The sequence below is a fragment of the Cynoglossus semilaevis genome, chromosome 8 (assembly GCF_000523025.1).
Source record: "Cynoglossus semilaevis isolate Cse_v1.0 chromosome 8, Cse_v1.0, whole genome shotgun sequence".
In the NCBI taxonomy this organism is placed as follows: domain Eukaryota; kingdom Metazoa; phylum Chordata; class Actinopteri; order Pleuronectiformes; family Cynoglossidae; genus Cynoglossus; species Cynoglossus semilaevis.
In genome coordinates this window covers 23152253-23166582 of record NC_024314.1, presented here as the reverse complement: position 1 = coordinate 23166582, position 14330 = coordinate 23152253, and the positions used below count along the sequence as shown (strand labels likewise).

The 14330-nt window shown below is 41.7% G+C and overlaps 3 protein-coding genes across 4 annotated transcripts in view; 1 reads left to right on the top strand and 2 right to left on the bottom strand.

The window, feature by feature from the left end:
• LOC103382832 (high affinity choline transporter 1-like) overlaps nt 1-4500 on the top strand; it is a 6138-nt gene extending 1638 nt beyond the window's left edge. The window contains exons 3-8 of the mRNA XM_008315760.3: nt 436-591; nt 1459-1607; nt 1685-1828; nt 2869-3022; nt 3098-3315; nt 3639-4500. Coding sequence (XP_008313982.1) covers nt 436-591; nt 1459-1607; nt 1685-1828; nt 2869-3022; nt 3098-3315; nt 3639-4136 — 1319 coding nt within the window. The 3' untranslated portion in view covers nt 4137-4500. The remainder of the gene's footprint in view (nt 1-435; nt 592-1458; nt 1608-1684; nt 1829-2868; nt 3023-3097; nt 3316-3638) is intronic.
• LOC103382830 (uncharacterized) overlaps nt 1-7323 on the bottom strand; it is a 17090-nt gene extending 9767 nt beyond the window's left edge. Inside the window, exons 1-3 of one of the 2 annotated variants that reach the window (XM_025057199.1) lie at nt 6747-7323; nt 5140-5758; nt 1204-1335 (exon numbers count right to left, since the gene is read on the bottom strand). Coding sequence is in view for 1 of the 2 variants with exons in the window: in XM_025057198.1 (XP_024912966.1) it covers nt 5140-5187 (48 nt within the window). In the remaining variant the exon portion in view is untranslated. The remainder of the gene's footprint in view (nt 1-1203; nt 1336-5139; nt 5759-6746) is intronic. The other variant, XM_025057198.1, reaches the window with a different exon arrangement.
• Nucleotides 7324-7545: 222 nt separating this feature from the next.
• Nucleotides 7546-14089, bottom strand: LOC103382825 (endothelial zinc finger protein induced by tumor necrosis factor alpha-like). Its single transcript, XM_008315754.3, has 7 exons — nt 13890-14089; nt 12453-12661; nt 12023-12115; nt 11832-11924; nt 10982-11092; nt 10707-10830; nt 7546-10592 (listed from the first exon to the last, which is right to left on the bottom strand). The coding sequence occupies exons 1-7, from the start codon at nt 13912-13914 to the stop codon at nt 8911-8913; spliced, it is 2337 nt and encodes a 778-aa protein (XP_008313976.1). The 5' UTR covers nt 13915-14089; the 3' UTR covers nt 7546-8910.
• Nucleotides 14090-14330: the final 241 nt, after the last annotated feature.

Here is a 14330-nt window from a genome sequence, read left to right as displayed (position 1 = left end):
TAACAGTTTACAAAATAAGTGAAATTTGATGATTGATAGGCTGTGGTGAGCAAGTTGCATTAGTGCAGTGGTTCTCATTTATTTTCTGCCATGTCCCCCCTTGGGGGCAGAAATGCCTTCACCCCACCCCATATCCCTGACCCACACCCCCACGAATTGAAATACTAATGAGAACCTGATATCATGTATATTTTTAACTGTACAAACTGACTGGAGGCTTGTTATCATATAAGCATTACATCAGTGGTATACTTATGTCTATATTCGTGCCTTATTCCATTGGAAGCCCATGGGGGGTCGGGGGACAAACCCCACTATTTGAGTACTGAGTTAATGCAACATTTAAAATTCCATTATGTCACAATGCTAACAGTGGTCCGGCAACTGCGAATACAATTTTCAAAACGGGGTCAACACATTTCTCTCTATTTTCAGGGGGGCTGTTTTTTGTGGGACCTGTTCGCTCCAAAGAGTACGTCACCATCATGGACCCCTTTCAGAAGAAATATGGCAACACCGTCACGGCTATTATCTTCATTCCGTCCCTGCTAGCTGACATTTTTTGGATTGCATGTATCCTTGGGATACTGGGTAAGTCAAACATGTTAGATTTCAGTGGTTTTCACATTTGGTTCGAGTCTGAAAGCAGCAAGATGCTAAGACACCAAAGGCCTACCCAAACACACGCATTTACATATCCCCAAACATTCAAAGAGAATTTCTCCTGATTTCTCTTCACACCAACTCCCCGCTATTCCAAAACACCTCTACACCCTAGGAACAAATGGACCTCAAGGCTCCGTCCACTTCCTTTGTAATAACACCTTGCTCGGTGACAAAATCGAATCGAATCGACCATCTACCGGCTGTTTCATTCCTTGCATGGGAATACCTACGAGGTGGTTTCTTCAACTTTGGTGCTGTGACTACGGGGAGAGGAAATCCTCCAATTGGCATCAAACCAATTGGTTCACGAACAAAGAAGAGCCAAATCGTTCAACTGGTGCCGTAACCCAGATCGAAACATTACATTATTATTATTATATACTTATACATATATTAAAGTATGAACTCTCTAATTCATATATAGATTTTTTTTAGATTCTTATACATATATTAAAGTATGAACCCTCTAATTCATATATAGATTTTTTTTAGAAAGAGAGAAAATTACCATTGTGACACTGCACACATCAGACTCACCGAAGTCAGCAGGGGGCATCTATCGCCCGGGGAGCAGTTTGTGGGGACGATGCCATGCTCAATAGTAACTTGGCAGCTGGTGGATTCAAACCTTAAACCTCCGGCTGCTTAACCACCAAGACACCACTGCCCCTATTAAAAAAACAAACAAAACATTATGACAACCAAATGTCCTGCATTGGACAGTCAGTGATTGATCATTGATTGATTTTAAACTGTGTAATTATAAATATTTGACTAGTATTTCTGTTTCAGGGGGGACAATCAGCATAGTGATGGATATTTCGTCCTGGCTGGCTGTGGTCATCTCTGCCGCCGTGGCAATCATCTACACCTTAATGGGAGGGTTGTACTCCGTGGCCTACACCGACGTCATCCAGCTCTGCCTGATTTTCATCGGCCTGGTATTAACCAGATATTTTCACCATCACACTGGACTGATGTACTGTATGTGTAACCGTCCATGTGTCCTTTCCCACAGTGGCTCTGTGTCCCCTTCGTCCTCATGAGCCCGTATTCTACCAATGCCACCGTTACTGCAGTTACCCAACTATCCCAGCAACCATGGATGGGCAGGTTGGAGGTGGAAGACGCCGGTCGTTGGATAGATGATCTACTGTTAATGGTAAATAACACTGCACACAGTCAATAATGTCTCAATACACTACTACTAAAGGTCACCAATAGGGGAACCGCAGCCCCAATGTGGACACAGAAAATATGATTTCCGGACCTGAAGTGATAAAATATTAAGGCTCCATATGGTTTTTGTTAGGAGCGTTTTTATGTCGGGGTGCACAGCGTCTTCAGATATTACGGTAAAGATGTTGCGTCACCTCTTGTGAAAGTAGAATTAATCTCTGAATATTCAGAGAGACTCAACTGTTAGTCAGTGAGACACCTGCAGCACAGCAGCGGTAGATAGTGGATGATTTACATTTCTTGGTAAATAAAACCCCAAAACAAAACAAACAAAGGTTGATACCGAAACAGGGCTTTCAAAACAGCTGACGGAAAATTACGTTAATTCTCACAGGACACTTTTAGCGCCACCATGAGACACTGCATGGCACTTTTTCTCAAATGAACCAACTCAAATCAGCAGCAAGGGCAAAGAAAAAACATAACAGGAAAAAAAAAAAATATATATATATAGGCGAGATACAGTAGTTATTATATTTAGTTTTATTTTTGCTTTACTAACACTTATCAACCCTCCCTAGACTGTACTACCATTTCCCACACAATTATATGCATAGTAGAGTTGTAAAATGGCAAGAACCGTGATATAGAGTAGGAACACAGTGTGTATGTATGTATATATATATATATATACACAATAATTAGTTATTGGTTTTAGCTGGAAAGCAAAAAAAAAAAATATCCTCAAACCAAGCATTTGATTTAGAATCCACTTCAATATACAAAAAAAGTCACCTAAATTCAATTCAAATTGCTAAATGAATCTATTTCATTCTATCTTCCCACTGACTGATCAAATGTTAAGAACATGTCCAGCATTGTTTTGGATATCAGATTAATGCGGCGTGGTTTTACAGACCTATGATCTTTGGGTATTTTCACAGATTAGGTCTCAATGAATACTTTATCAAGTACTCTATTACTGCAAGTTACATCATAACCTAAATAACCTGTCTTTTTGAGGCCATCGGAGGAATCTGCTACCAGGCTTTCTACCAGAGAGTCCTGTCCAGTGCCAGTGTCACCCAGGGTAAGGTCATGTGCTTCTCCGCAGCAGTGTTGTGTCCAATCTTCGCCATCCCATCACTCATCATCGGTGGAGTGGCAGCATCAACAAGTTTGTATTTTTTTCATTTTCTACTTTTTTGCAGCCATTCGTTGAAGAAATATTCATCATGTCCATGTCTCTCAGACTGGAACCAGACCAGCTACGGTTCCCCCAGCCCACACGAGCGAGGACAAACTGGTATGATCTTGCCAATTGCCCTTCAGCATCTTTGCCCCTACTTCATCTCAGTGGCAGGTGTGGGAGCGCTCGCCGCGTCCGTCATGTCATCAGTCGACTCGGCTCTCCTGTCTGCCGCCTCTATGCTGGGACGAAATGTCTTCAAGAACATCATTTACAAAAAGGCGAGGAAGTATTTACGATGATACTGCAACCACGTGGTACAGGGAGTACAGGGAGTACTGAGCACCTTGACCAACTACAGTACTGTAGTAATATGGTGCACCACAGACACAACCATGAAATTTCCACTACAGACATTTAATTGTAATTGCTGTTAATATCGCCCCCTGCAGGTCAAGGAGGAGAGATAGATGATCTGTGTTTATATACAGAAATCTGTATATAAACACTGAATATTCAATTTCTTGAGATTAAAAATAAATAAAAGCAGCCATTAAATTCTGGATATTATAACTTAAGTTCACTATTTTTTTTTTAAATACAGGCATCAGAGAAGTGTATCCTTGTGGTGGTGAAGGTGTCGGTGCTTCTGTGTGGAATCATTGGAACCTGTCTGGCCCTGGTGTCAACGTCCATCCACCTGTTCTGGATCATCAGTACAGATGTGATGTACTCCATGATGACGCCGCAGGTGATCTGCACCTTGTTTCTGCCCCAGAGGGTGAACCACTACGGGGCCTGCTCTGGTTTCGTCGTGGCCATGGTCCTGCGTGCTCTGGTCGGAGAACCACTGCTTAGTCTCCCTGACGTCCTGCCTCTACCGTGGGACAAAGTCAAAGAGGACGGTCACCTGCAGCGATTGTTCCCTTTCTGCACTGCCATCATGTTCATCACCACTGCCACTATTTTGGGGGTGTCGGCATTCTCCATGTGGCTGTCAGAGAAAATGCAGCGGAAACGATCTGCTGATGGCGTCGCGGACACTGGTTTGCAAGAAATTCCACCAGTCCAGAAATCTTTGTTGAAAGACGAGTCGGGATAAAGACCTAGGAAAAAATAAAAATGACCGGGGACGACGCAACGTCTTTAACTAGTGAAAACTTTTTTGTGTAAAATCAAGTTTGTTTTTACTGTGGGCTCATTTGTTTAATTTTTTATGACACCCATATTTCATCACTATAAATTGCTTTTATATATATTGGGTGTTGTTGATGTTTTTTTGGTACTATTTAATTCCGTGAAGAAAAACAAAAGAAATATATCACATCGCTCTTGTTCATGGTTGGGTTCTGCAGCACTGACATGTATAGAAATACTGACATTTGGAAGGGTTAGATTAAAAAAGAAAAAGAAAACATTAAGCAGTATATGCTGATAATTTAATGAAAATAAATGTTTTATATCCACATGAATAGTGTCTTTTTTCTCTCTTTAACACTTTCCCTAAACCTGGAGAAGTGAAGCAAAACATCAGAGTAAGTCAACCAGAAACATGGTCAATATCTACCAATGTCAACCAGCCACAGTTGATGAGGTCACAGTTTGTACAGACAATAAACAACTTTTGTCACATAAAGAAACCACCCAGCTCTGTCAGTATCTGCATTTTAGCCTGCATAAATTAGCATTTCTCTGATTCACTTGCTCAAATACAAAGTTAATAAAAATCTATCTTTTAATTTTTTCATACAAGTTGTTATAGTAAACCAGGTCACAGTCTGCTTTTGAGTTCCTCTTAAATGTTCTGGATCAGTAACTGCTGCTAAAATTGAAAGATTTTTAACAGAGTTTCGATTCAAGCTTGGCTAAACATTTGAATTTTCTTTGATTTCTTTGAGGTTTGGAAAGCTGACCAAAGGAAATACAACACTAGCTAACACCGAAGAACCGTGTCTTGACCTGCTGCTATGTGTCTTAGCTTTTTTTGCGTACAAAATGTTTGTTAAAATGAGGACCCAGCTGTCCTTAAAAACAAACATTTAAACTCAAACTCAACAGTTGAGTTAAAGTGACAGAAAAGGGAAAACAATGGTTAAAATACTCACAAATGTAGCGGCAGGAGGAAAGAGAGAAGTAATCCAAACAAAGAGCATAAATCAGTTGAAATTACATTTAAACAGCGCAGAGATTTAACCCAGCAGTTGATTGGACACAGGTGATATCAAGGGGAGAGGACCTTCAAAATAAAACAGGAAATAGGAAGAAGGAAAGGAAGTAGGGGAAGGAAAGGAGTGTAAAGTGGGGTTTACGCACTCTGTGGAAAGCAGAATTTAAATTTAAACGTACACATATTTGGTACACACAAGTGCCTGCCTACTCCTTATGTACCATTACCCTGTACCGGGTCGCTACCACTTCTACCTGTGTGTGAGAATCATGTACAACCCGGAAGCTAAACACAGGTGCTCAGTTAGCGCGATGCTAAACGAACAGGAGCCAGTGAGGCAGCGCCACTTTGGTGTCTCTACCTAATAATATAAAAATATATATAATATCATATAAAATAATATTAAAATATATGATATAAAAATAAAGATTTAGTAAAGTAACAAGTTTTACCGCTGACCACTGAGAAACATCCAGGTCCAGTCGTAGCTCTGACTTTGTTCTGGAGAGTTTTCTTCTCCTGCTCATCCGTTGCCATGGTTACTCCGAGGCGTCTTCCTTCAAAGGCACAAAAACTAGCTATTCAGAATTATGTTTTTGTCGTTACACAGAACTGACATATTTGCCCCTTAAAAAGGGGGGTTAATTACTTGAATTTACACATCAGTGATTAAGGGGGGGGGATTACTTGAATTTACACATCAGTGATTATATAGTAGCTAAGAAAAAGTACATTTTCTTTTTCAGTTCCCAGTGGTGAACAATATCAATAAAGAAAGAAATAACTACCAACATTGTGACATTGTGTTTGAAGCATATTATTTTTTAGCTTGTGACCTGGGGTGACATGAGGTGACTGTAGGTGATGGACGTCCTCAGTGACCCCTGCAGCACTAAGAGAGTTAGGGGAGGAATGCTGCCCTAATTGGAGACTTGAAAGATTCTGCATTGACCTCTGACTCTTGTGTCTCAACTGAGGAGCTTGTCCTACTGAGTAACCAAAACACAGGGTCTGTCTTCAAGTATTGCTTCGGTTGCCCGGGGTGACAGATAAACAGAGATGTACAAAATAAGTTAAACTTTGAGCAGTTGTGAGTCACTGGACCCATGTTGATTTTGGTATCTGGTAACTTACTGCTTGAACATTTTTTCCCCACTACGTTATCTTCTTTAAAACACCACCAGGCAGCAGTGTATCGATGCTGCATATAAAAGTAAGGCAGTTACATGTTTTGTCTGACATATGCAGGAACTTGTAAAGGAGTTGGGGGTAATTGAGTTCAGTTATTTGACTCATCTGCTCAAAATATCATTTCAAGTGCTACGTATTAAGTTGTTCTGTAGTTATAGTTACTGTTAAAAAGTGTACCTTTGCCCAACAGCCACTAACATGTTATTTTTGTTTGTTACATTGCACTCATAATAATATTTTGGACATATTCAGGGGTAAAAAGCGTTTAAGAGTTAAAAAAAGTTTCATGTTGCATTGCACATGTAATGATATTTTGGGACATATAATTTCCAGTGTTGCATTGCATTTACTTACTGTGAGATTTTTTAACTTTATTCATTCATCTTCTGTCACGTAGTCCAATCCTCGTCCAGGTTCCAGGACCTCAGGTGAGGGTGGGATACACCGTGGTCAGTTCACCATTTCCACATGAACAAAAACATTCGCACCTACTTTGTGGTCAATTTATAATTAAAAATTAACCCAATCCTACATGTTTATGGAACTAGAGCACCTGACGGCAAATTACAAACTGAGGTTGAAACTCTGACCTCCTTGTTGTAAGGCAAGAGCACTGGTCACTCACTGGACTGGGTTGAACGACGTTGTACGTGTATTTTTTTTCCTGACTGAACTCAGTGACCATGGTGCTGATTTCTTGGTTCTTATGTGCTGCATAGTGGGGGGTAAAATCTCAACTAACTATTTATTTTAGTTAAAAAAAAAATCCAAACTCAGTCGCCTCAAAAACCTTAGGTAATGACTTCCACGTGCAGCAGATCTGAAGTGCTGTGAAGGTTCAAGCCTTTGACAGATTTTCACTGCGATAACCTAGAGGTCAGAGCCACCAGGACCGACGCCTTCAAGACAAAACATGGCAGTAGGGGTTGGTGAAAGACAAGGTCAACGCACAGCAAGGTCACTGGTTTGGATTCACCCGACCGAAACCCTTTTAGGTGTGGGGTTTAAAATGTTCTTGTTCTTTTGAAATTGGACTCAAAATGATCTTGATTCCACTTGTTTTTTTTAACTTTATATTATAATGAAAATCACAGTTTTTCCTATAAGGCTGTCGCGTTCAACTGAGCTGAAACATGTCACTCAGCAGAGGTCGTTGTTTGCAATGCAATTGCAGTGTTTATTTGTCTGTAAAACAACGATTGCATACTGACGACAGCACAATGACCCAGAGGTCATGGGGGAGTACAAAAGGAAAAGTACAGATCTGAACCGCAGCACAGTCTCTGTACACACAGATATAAACAAATATAAGTGAAATAACTGAGTTTTTAAGTCTAAACCAAAAGTAGAGTAACTGTTATGGATATACTTTTAAGGTTACAAGCACATTTATGTCAACAAAGCAAAGGTGAAACTATGAAAACACACTATTTCTAAGCAAAACACAGCGACTAGATTACAGACCGGGAACAGTTTCATGCATTTATACTTTTGTTCAGACGACGCCCGGGTCTAACTATACACGTCTGCGGGAATTGACAAGATTTAAAAAAACCACACCAGTGCACTTTTTGACTATGAAAATGAAAAATGTTGCGTAATAAAAAACGACCAGAAAATTATTCAATTGCTTTGATGCTACTTTGTGTTTTTTTTTTCTCATATTGTACCAGCTGCGATTCCAGCAAATACAGCAGTGATATAAAAACGGACCACGATGGACGTAAGTAGAGCAGGAGGTAAAGTCAGGCTGTGATGGTGAATGTTCTGCTCTAAAAAGAGCAGCCAAACGATGGGCTTCATCCTGAACAGCATATTTTAACTTTTTTTTTTTTATTGATCTCGCTGCTGATTAAAGGTTAAGAATTGACAGACTGACGGGATTGGCATTGATAACTTTGCTTAGCAAAATATGACGTACATTTTCTGGATCGCCTTTCCAGGGAAGTTTTGAGAAACTGTCTCGATGCAGTTCCTGATTGGACAGGCCTTCGACAACTTCGTCAAACTGCAGAGTGAGCAGTTACCGTCTTAGCGGCTAGCGCCGATAAAACTGACGTGGGCCTATTTCTACATCAATATCTTTCAGTGCAGATATTTTATATACATAGTTGGACAGCTGCTGGCATTGAGAGATTAGTTAAAGTTGAGCTTCACTAACGTATCCTGTGTTAAGATTAAAAAGCTCCCGTGAGATGAATTTCAAGGGCAGTTTTTTAAGGAACAGCGATGACATTTCCCTAAACTGACGCTGCTCAAATTTTGTTTAGTCTTAATTGTAATACAATGAAATGTGTTGCGCTTATAAGAAAGAAAAGCTCTGCGACCTAAAGGCCGTCACTGAACAACGTTTAAAAAGTTTGACTTGCCTACTGCAGATGACATCACAACAAAGGCGTGGCAAGGTTTGAGGTGTTCCACAGTCGGGGCAGATGCAGCAGTTCTGATGTGTTGGAGAACATGATCAGCAACATCAGAGTTCAGAGCCTCCTGTTATAAAAGCCGTCGCGCTGATTGATTAATAATCATCACTTCCCTCCTCTTCTTCCTCGTACTTCCTCTTGAGTGACAGCTTCTTGTGTTTGGTCCTGTGTCTGCGTTTGCCAGAGAAGTCGGGGTTGTTGTCCCTGGTGTGTAACTGCTCGTGCTTCTTCAGCAGACCGGGTACGGTGAAGCCTTTCCCGCACGTCTCGCACGTCCACGGTTTCTTGCAGGTGTGTGTCCTCTTGTGCACGTTCAGGTGGGACGAGAGCTTGTAGGTCTTGCCGCACACGTCGCAGCTGAAAGGACGCTCGTTGGTGTGCAGGCGGATGTGCACCTTCAGGTTCCCCACCTGAGTGAAGGTCTTCTCACAGATGGAGCACTGGTAGGGTCTCTCCCTGGTGTGGATCCTCATGTGGACCCTCAGGCAGTACTTGCTGGAGAACTTCTTCTGGCACACGGGGCAGGGGATCTTAGGTTTGGGCAGGTGATCCTGCTGGTGCCTCTTCAGGTCAGACAGGTAGACGAAGGTCTTCCCGCACTGGGAGCAGAGGTACTGACGGTCGCCGATGTGGTAGCCCATGTGCCTCTTCAGCAAGCTGGGGACGAGGAACCTTTTCCCACAGCGCTCGCACATGTGCGGGCGATCTCTGGTGTGCCAGCGCTCGTGGTTGGACAGCTTGAAAGCCGTGGGGAAGCTTTTGTTGCAGTGTTTGCAGATGAAGGTCACCTGACTGGTGTGACACTCCATGTGTCTCCTGAAGTAGGTGGACTGTGTGAAGCCCTTGTTGCAGATGTTGCAGTAGAAGGGCTTCTGGCCGCTGTGGGCGAGCATGTGCTTGTTCAGACTCTGGAATTTGGAAAAGCACTTGCCGCACTGACCACAGGCGTAGGGGCGCACCGCGCTGTGAGTCTTCAGGTGTGTGTTGAGGAACGCCTGCGTCCGGAAGCTTTTGTTGCACGCCGTGCACATGAAAGGCTTCTCCCCCGTGTGTATGCGCTGGTGGTCTTCCAGCTTGGAGTGATAGGGGAAGGTTTTGTCACACAAGCTGCAGGAGAAGCGGTCCGCCGGAGGCCGGAGCTGCTTTTTCCTCTTCATCCTCGGCCTGAGGCTAAAATCTCCACTCAGACTGGGCGGAGGAAGTGGCGGCAAAGCCGGAAGTGAGAGCGAGTTGGTGGCCATGTGTGACACCCACTGATGCAGCGTGACTCTCTGAGTGTTGGACTTTTGACCATCTTTAGTTGCCGCACTGCCCGTGTTCTGCGCAGCGGAGGCAGTTTTGACTGGCACCTGAACCACCCTGAAGGGGATCGTCTTCAAGGGCAGACGCTGCAGATCCGGCTTCTCCAGCGGGGCCGTTGATCCATCTGCTTGATTTTGTGGAGTCTCAGGTTCCGGTTCTTGTTCGAGACTTTTCTCCTGGTCCTGCACTTCCGCGGTCACAGCAGCAGCGCTGTTGTCTGATTCGTTGCTCAGTTGCAGCTGCGTTTGTGCCCCCTCCGCAGCGACTTCGGCGTGGTCCGAGTCGTCTGACATCACTCCCAAGTCTTCAGTGTCGCTGAGGGAGGTTGGTGTTGTCGTAGTGAAGGTGACTTCCAGTTGTTTTGGAGACTCTATTGGTTGTGGTGGCAGCGGCGGCAGTGGTGGTGGTTCCACGGGTTTGGGACGGAAGGCCAGCGAAGACAGGACGCAGTCCCCCACTGAGGTGGAGATAGTGGCTGCACAGAGATAAAACACTTTACCTCACATGTATCCTTACTATCGGAAACACTTTTATCACTGCATTCAGATTCAATCATATCCATGTTAAAAACATGTCTAAAAATATATACCTTTACCACCCATGAGTCCTTTGGCCTGCTGGTGAAGGAGCAGAGCCCTGAGGTCTCTGGGTTCAGGGATCAAACTCACACAGGCATCCAGGACACTGGACTCACTTGAGATCATGGCACCAAGCTGCAAAAATAGGTGGGAAATTGAAGATGTATATGTTTATATTTCCAAATACATATTACCAAACCAGTGTCATTCGAGTTTTTATCGATCCCATGGTTTTGTTATCGCACCATTAACTGGTCATGCTGGTAGTAATAACTGAAGACTGTACCTGGGACAGGTTTGGAGGAGGGAGGAGTTGCTCCAGCTTACACACCAGGCCTGCAGCTAGAGTCTGCAGAGCTGTGTCGAACTTTGTGCCATACCGAAGAGGAAACACGTCCTACAGAGAGACAAACACAAGACACAGTAATGTTATAGATACATTAGTAAAGTGTTTCTCCCATATACTGTTAAATGCACTAATTTAATTGTTACATTTGTAAAAAAAAAAGGAATACTTTTAAATATTAATTGAAATAGTACTTAGAAAAATCCAATTTTTTTGGTTCTATGGTGTAGCTGTTAGCACGTCTGCCTTTAGTGCAGATAGTCCTGGGTTCAATACCTAGTGGAAACTACATACTTGGCGCCTCCAAGGGGCAGCCAATTCCCCAGTTTTGGGATCAATAAAGTTCAAATTATATTATTATGTTATTGTTCTTAGCAAATTTGTTAGTATCTAATAGTTGTGGATGTAATGGGTGCGAGGAGCTACATTCTAGTGTTGTTATTTTATGCAGAAGCTCCAGTTATGGAGTAACGGAGTAGTGCCCAGGAATCTGAATAGCATAAATAGAACATATAGAAAATTACACTTATACAGTAACACACACTTATTGAACACTAAAGACCTTTAGAGACAGTCGCAGAACTGGTGATCGGTGGCAACTAGCACAGGTTAAGAACACCGCCTTGGTTACATTGCACTGCTATGCTATGCTATTTTTTGATTGCCTTTTCACCAAAAAAAGTAAGTGTCTGTAACAATACTTTCTCCAGCAATGTTCAGGTATTGTTTCATCGTTAATGTGTGGATTTGTTGAATGGCTCCAGTGGTGATGGAAGATGCTCGAGTCTACCTGGAAGAAGCGCCTCCTCTCAGCAGGGCTTTTTAGCAGGTTCTGGACAAGCACCATGAAATTCGTCTGAGATTCCTCCACTTCTGCGTTCTTCTGTAACGATGAGAATATACAAAGGTCAAACTCCTGTCTAGTTCTAAAACTGCCAAACCACAAGTGTTGATTGACAAGATCAAGGAGAAAATCCTCACCCCTAAAGCAGGAGAGACTTTTAACTTGTTGATGAGATTTTGAATCGCTCGTGTATCAGGTGGGCCGTCTTTCTGAAGCAAATCCAGAATGATCTACAAATGGGAAAGGACAGGCGTAGAGTTCAAAAGCTAAAACAAAACTTTATTCACTGTGTTGTTGAGTGTTATTTCAATTTCTTCCAAAAAAAAATCTTCTTAAATTAATATATTTTGCTTAACCTTAGGATGTGGAGCAGAAATTACACATATGATACTAGTGTAATTGCTCTACTTGACACATGCTACTAACAAGTATAAAACAAGTATAAAAACTTTTGGCTCAACCCACTTAGTGCCTCTGTTTTGCCAAGTGTTGTTTACACAAAGCGCAATAGACTCAAACACACCAACACATACACACACACACTGATACATAAAACATAAAATTCACCCTTGCTCTGATTCCTAGAATGAGCTGAGCGGTCTGCTTGGAAGTCATGAGGTCAGGAAGAGTCTGAGTCACCATGGTGACAAACTCCTCCACTTTACCATACTGCTTTATGTTTCGCTGTCGCAACACCTGCCATATGAAAGAGTACGTGAACTGCAGAGGAGAGGCCATCAAACGGAGGGAGGACAGAGGAAGGCCTCCCGCCAGACCTGTTAAAAACAGACACGCAGTTAATGCGAGTTTGAAAGAAATACATTTGTACCTTGACTTGTGGCTGCAAAAGTCGCATTGGTAACCAAATAAGATCTGGTTATTATATAGAACCTACAGTTAGCGCAACAATACTTCCAAGCTAAATAATTTCTTTAATGAAACGTGTCAAGAGAGCAAATCATTGTGGATATTTAAAAAAGAAAATTGTACTAAATATTTTTACAGGTCAGTTATTGCATTATAATACATTTTCATTTTTTGTGTTATGTTTTTAATGGCATCTTTCACTTTTGAATAACTTCTGTCAATCTTTGCCACAAATACTTTAAAAGAAAATATTCAATTTTTTTCCCTTTAATTTGGCTAAATATGTTATTTTCGTATGCTCTTATTCTTTATATATTTTGATGTATTTTTAAACCAACTTTATTTGTGAGAACTAGTTGTGGGAACGTTTATTTTATTATTTTCTGGACAACTTTAGACCTAAGCATTTCTCACCGAATGTTTTTTGACTTTCAATATTGGATTGAAAATACTCCTTTTGTGACGCAAATAAATATGTTTTTCATCTTAAACTGGTTTCTTCGTGGGGCTTCATGTTTTGTAGTAGTCTGCTTACACCCGGTTCACTACCATTCCAGTCTGTTAACAATATGATATAAGGCATTCATAATTCGTTAAACAATATATTCATTTATAACATTTATTTTTTTTAAAACAGGACATTTCTCTGCAGATAAGGTGGAGACAGAAGCAACTATAGAGGGCGATGTTGTTCAAACGCTGCGTTTGATGGTGCTGACAATTTGAATTTAAATAAACGTGCACGCCGGTGCGTGTGCATGTACGGCCGCGAGGAGAAGAGAATGAGCGCCAAAGTGAAAAAACAAGAATCGAACGTTTAGCAGAAGGAAGTGGAAGAGCACTTTATCTTATGAGTTACTTTTAACAGACTGTCAACGACACAGACGCGGTGGATTAGTGCATCCGGAATATACATTGTTTTATTTCGAAACCAAAAGGACTCGATAAAGACAGTTATCTCCCAAATTGGCCCTTGATTTGCTGACGTTTTTGTAGGTTATATGGATATTGTGCACGAAGGCACGTTCCTGAGCCGAATCGATCGTTTTTCTTTGGCACATGTTGCGTCTTATTTCCTGAGCTGTCGTTCTCGGCGACAGTAAATGTTAGCTCGCTAAAGTTAGCTTAGCAACCTACCTGCTGTATCGGAACGTTTCTCCATTTCTGTACTCGGCGTTTGTCCCTAGTGCATTTCAATCGATAACGTAATAAGTGATTGTTGGAAATTTTGCAAATTGGCACAAATTATATGGTTATAGAGTAATTTAAAGTTATTCTCCGTAGCGTCAAGCCAGGAAGAATAATGGCGACCGCTAAACCGCGGCTTTCCAAAACAAAAGTCTAAATATATCCGGCGGATGTCTTTTTACAAATTAAAAGCTTGGTGTTTTGAAGCGGAGTTGAAGAAACGCACAAATGTAAGATAGATTAAGAACTGCACGCCAAATAACTATTATTACAAATGTTGATCTAGAATTTATACACAAATGTATATCACCTATAAAATATGTGCTGTCCGTGTTTATTAGTTCCTTCAGTCCTCAGTTTATAAGGCAGATGGACAAAGTTAAAGGTCTT

Coding starts and splice junctions, on each gene's coding strand:
- LOC103382825 (XM_008315754.3), bottom strand. CDS start 13,914: ATGGAGAAACGTTCCGATACAGCAG. Junction 12,116..12,452: donor TTCTAGGAATCAGAGCAAGG/GTGAATTTTATG, acceptor TCCCATTTGTAG/ATCATTCTGGATTTGCTTCA. Junction 11,093..11,831: donor AGAGGAGGCGCTTCTTCCAG/GTAGACTCGAGC, acceptor GTCTCTCTGTAG/GACGTGTTTCCTCTTCGGTA.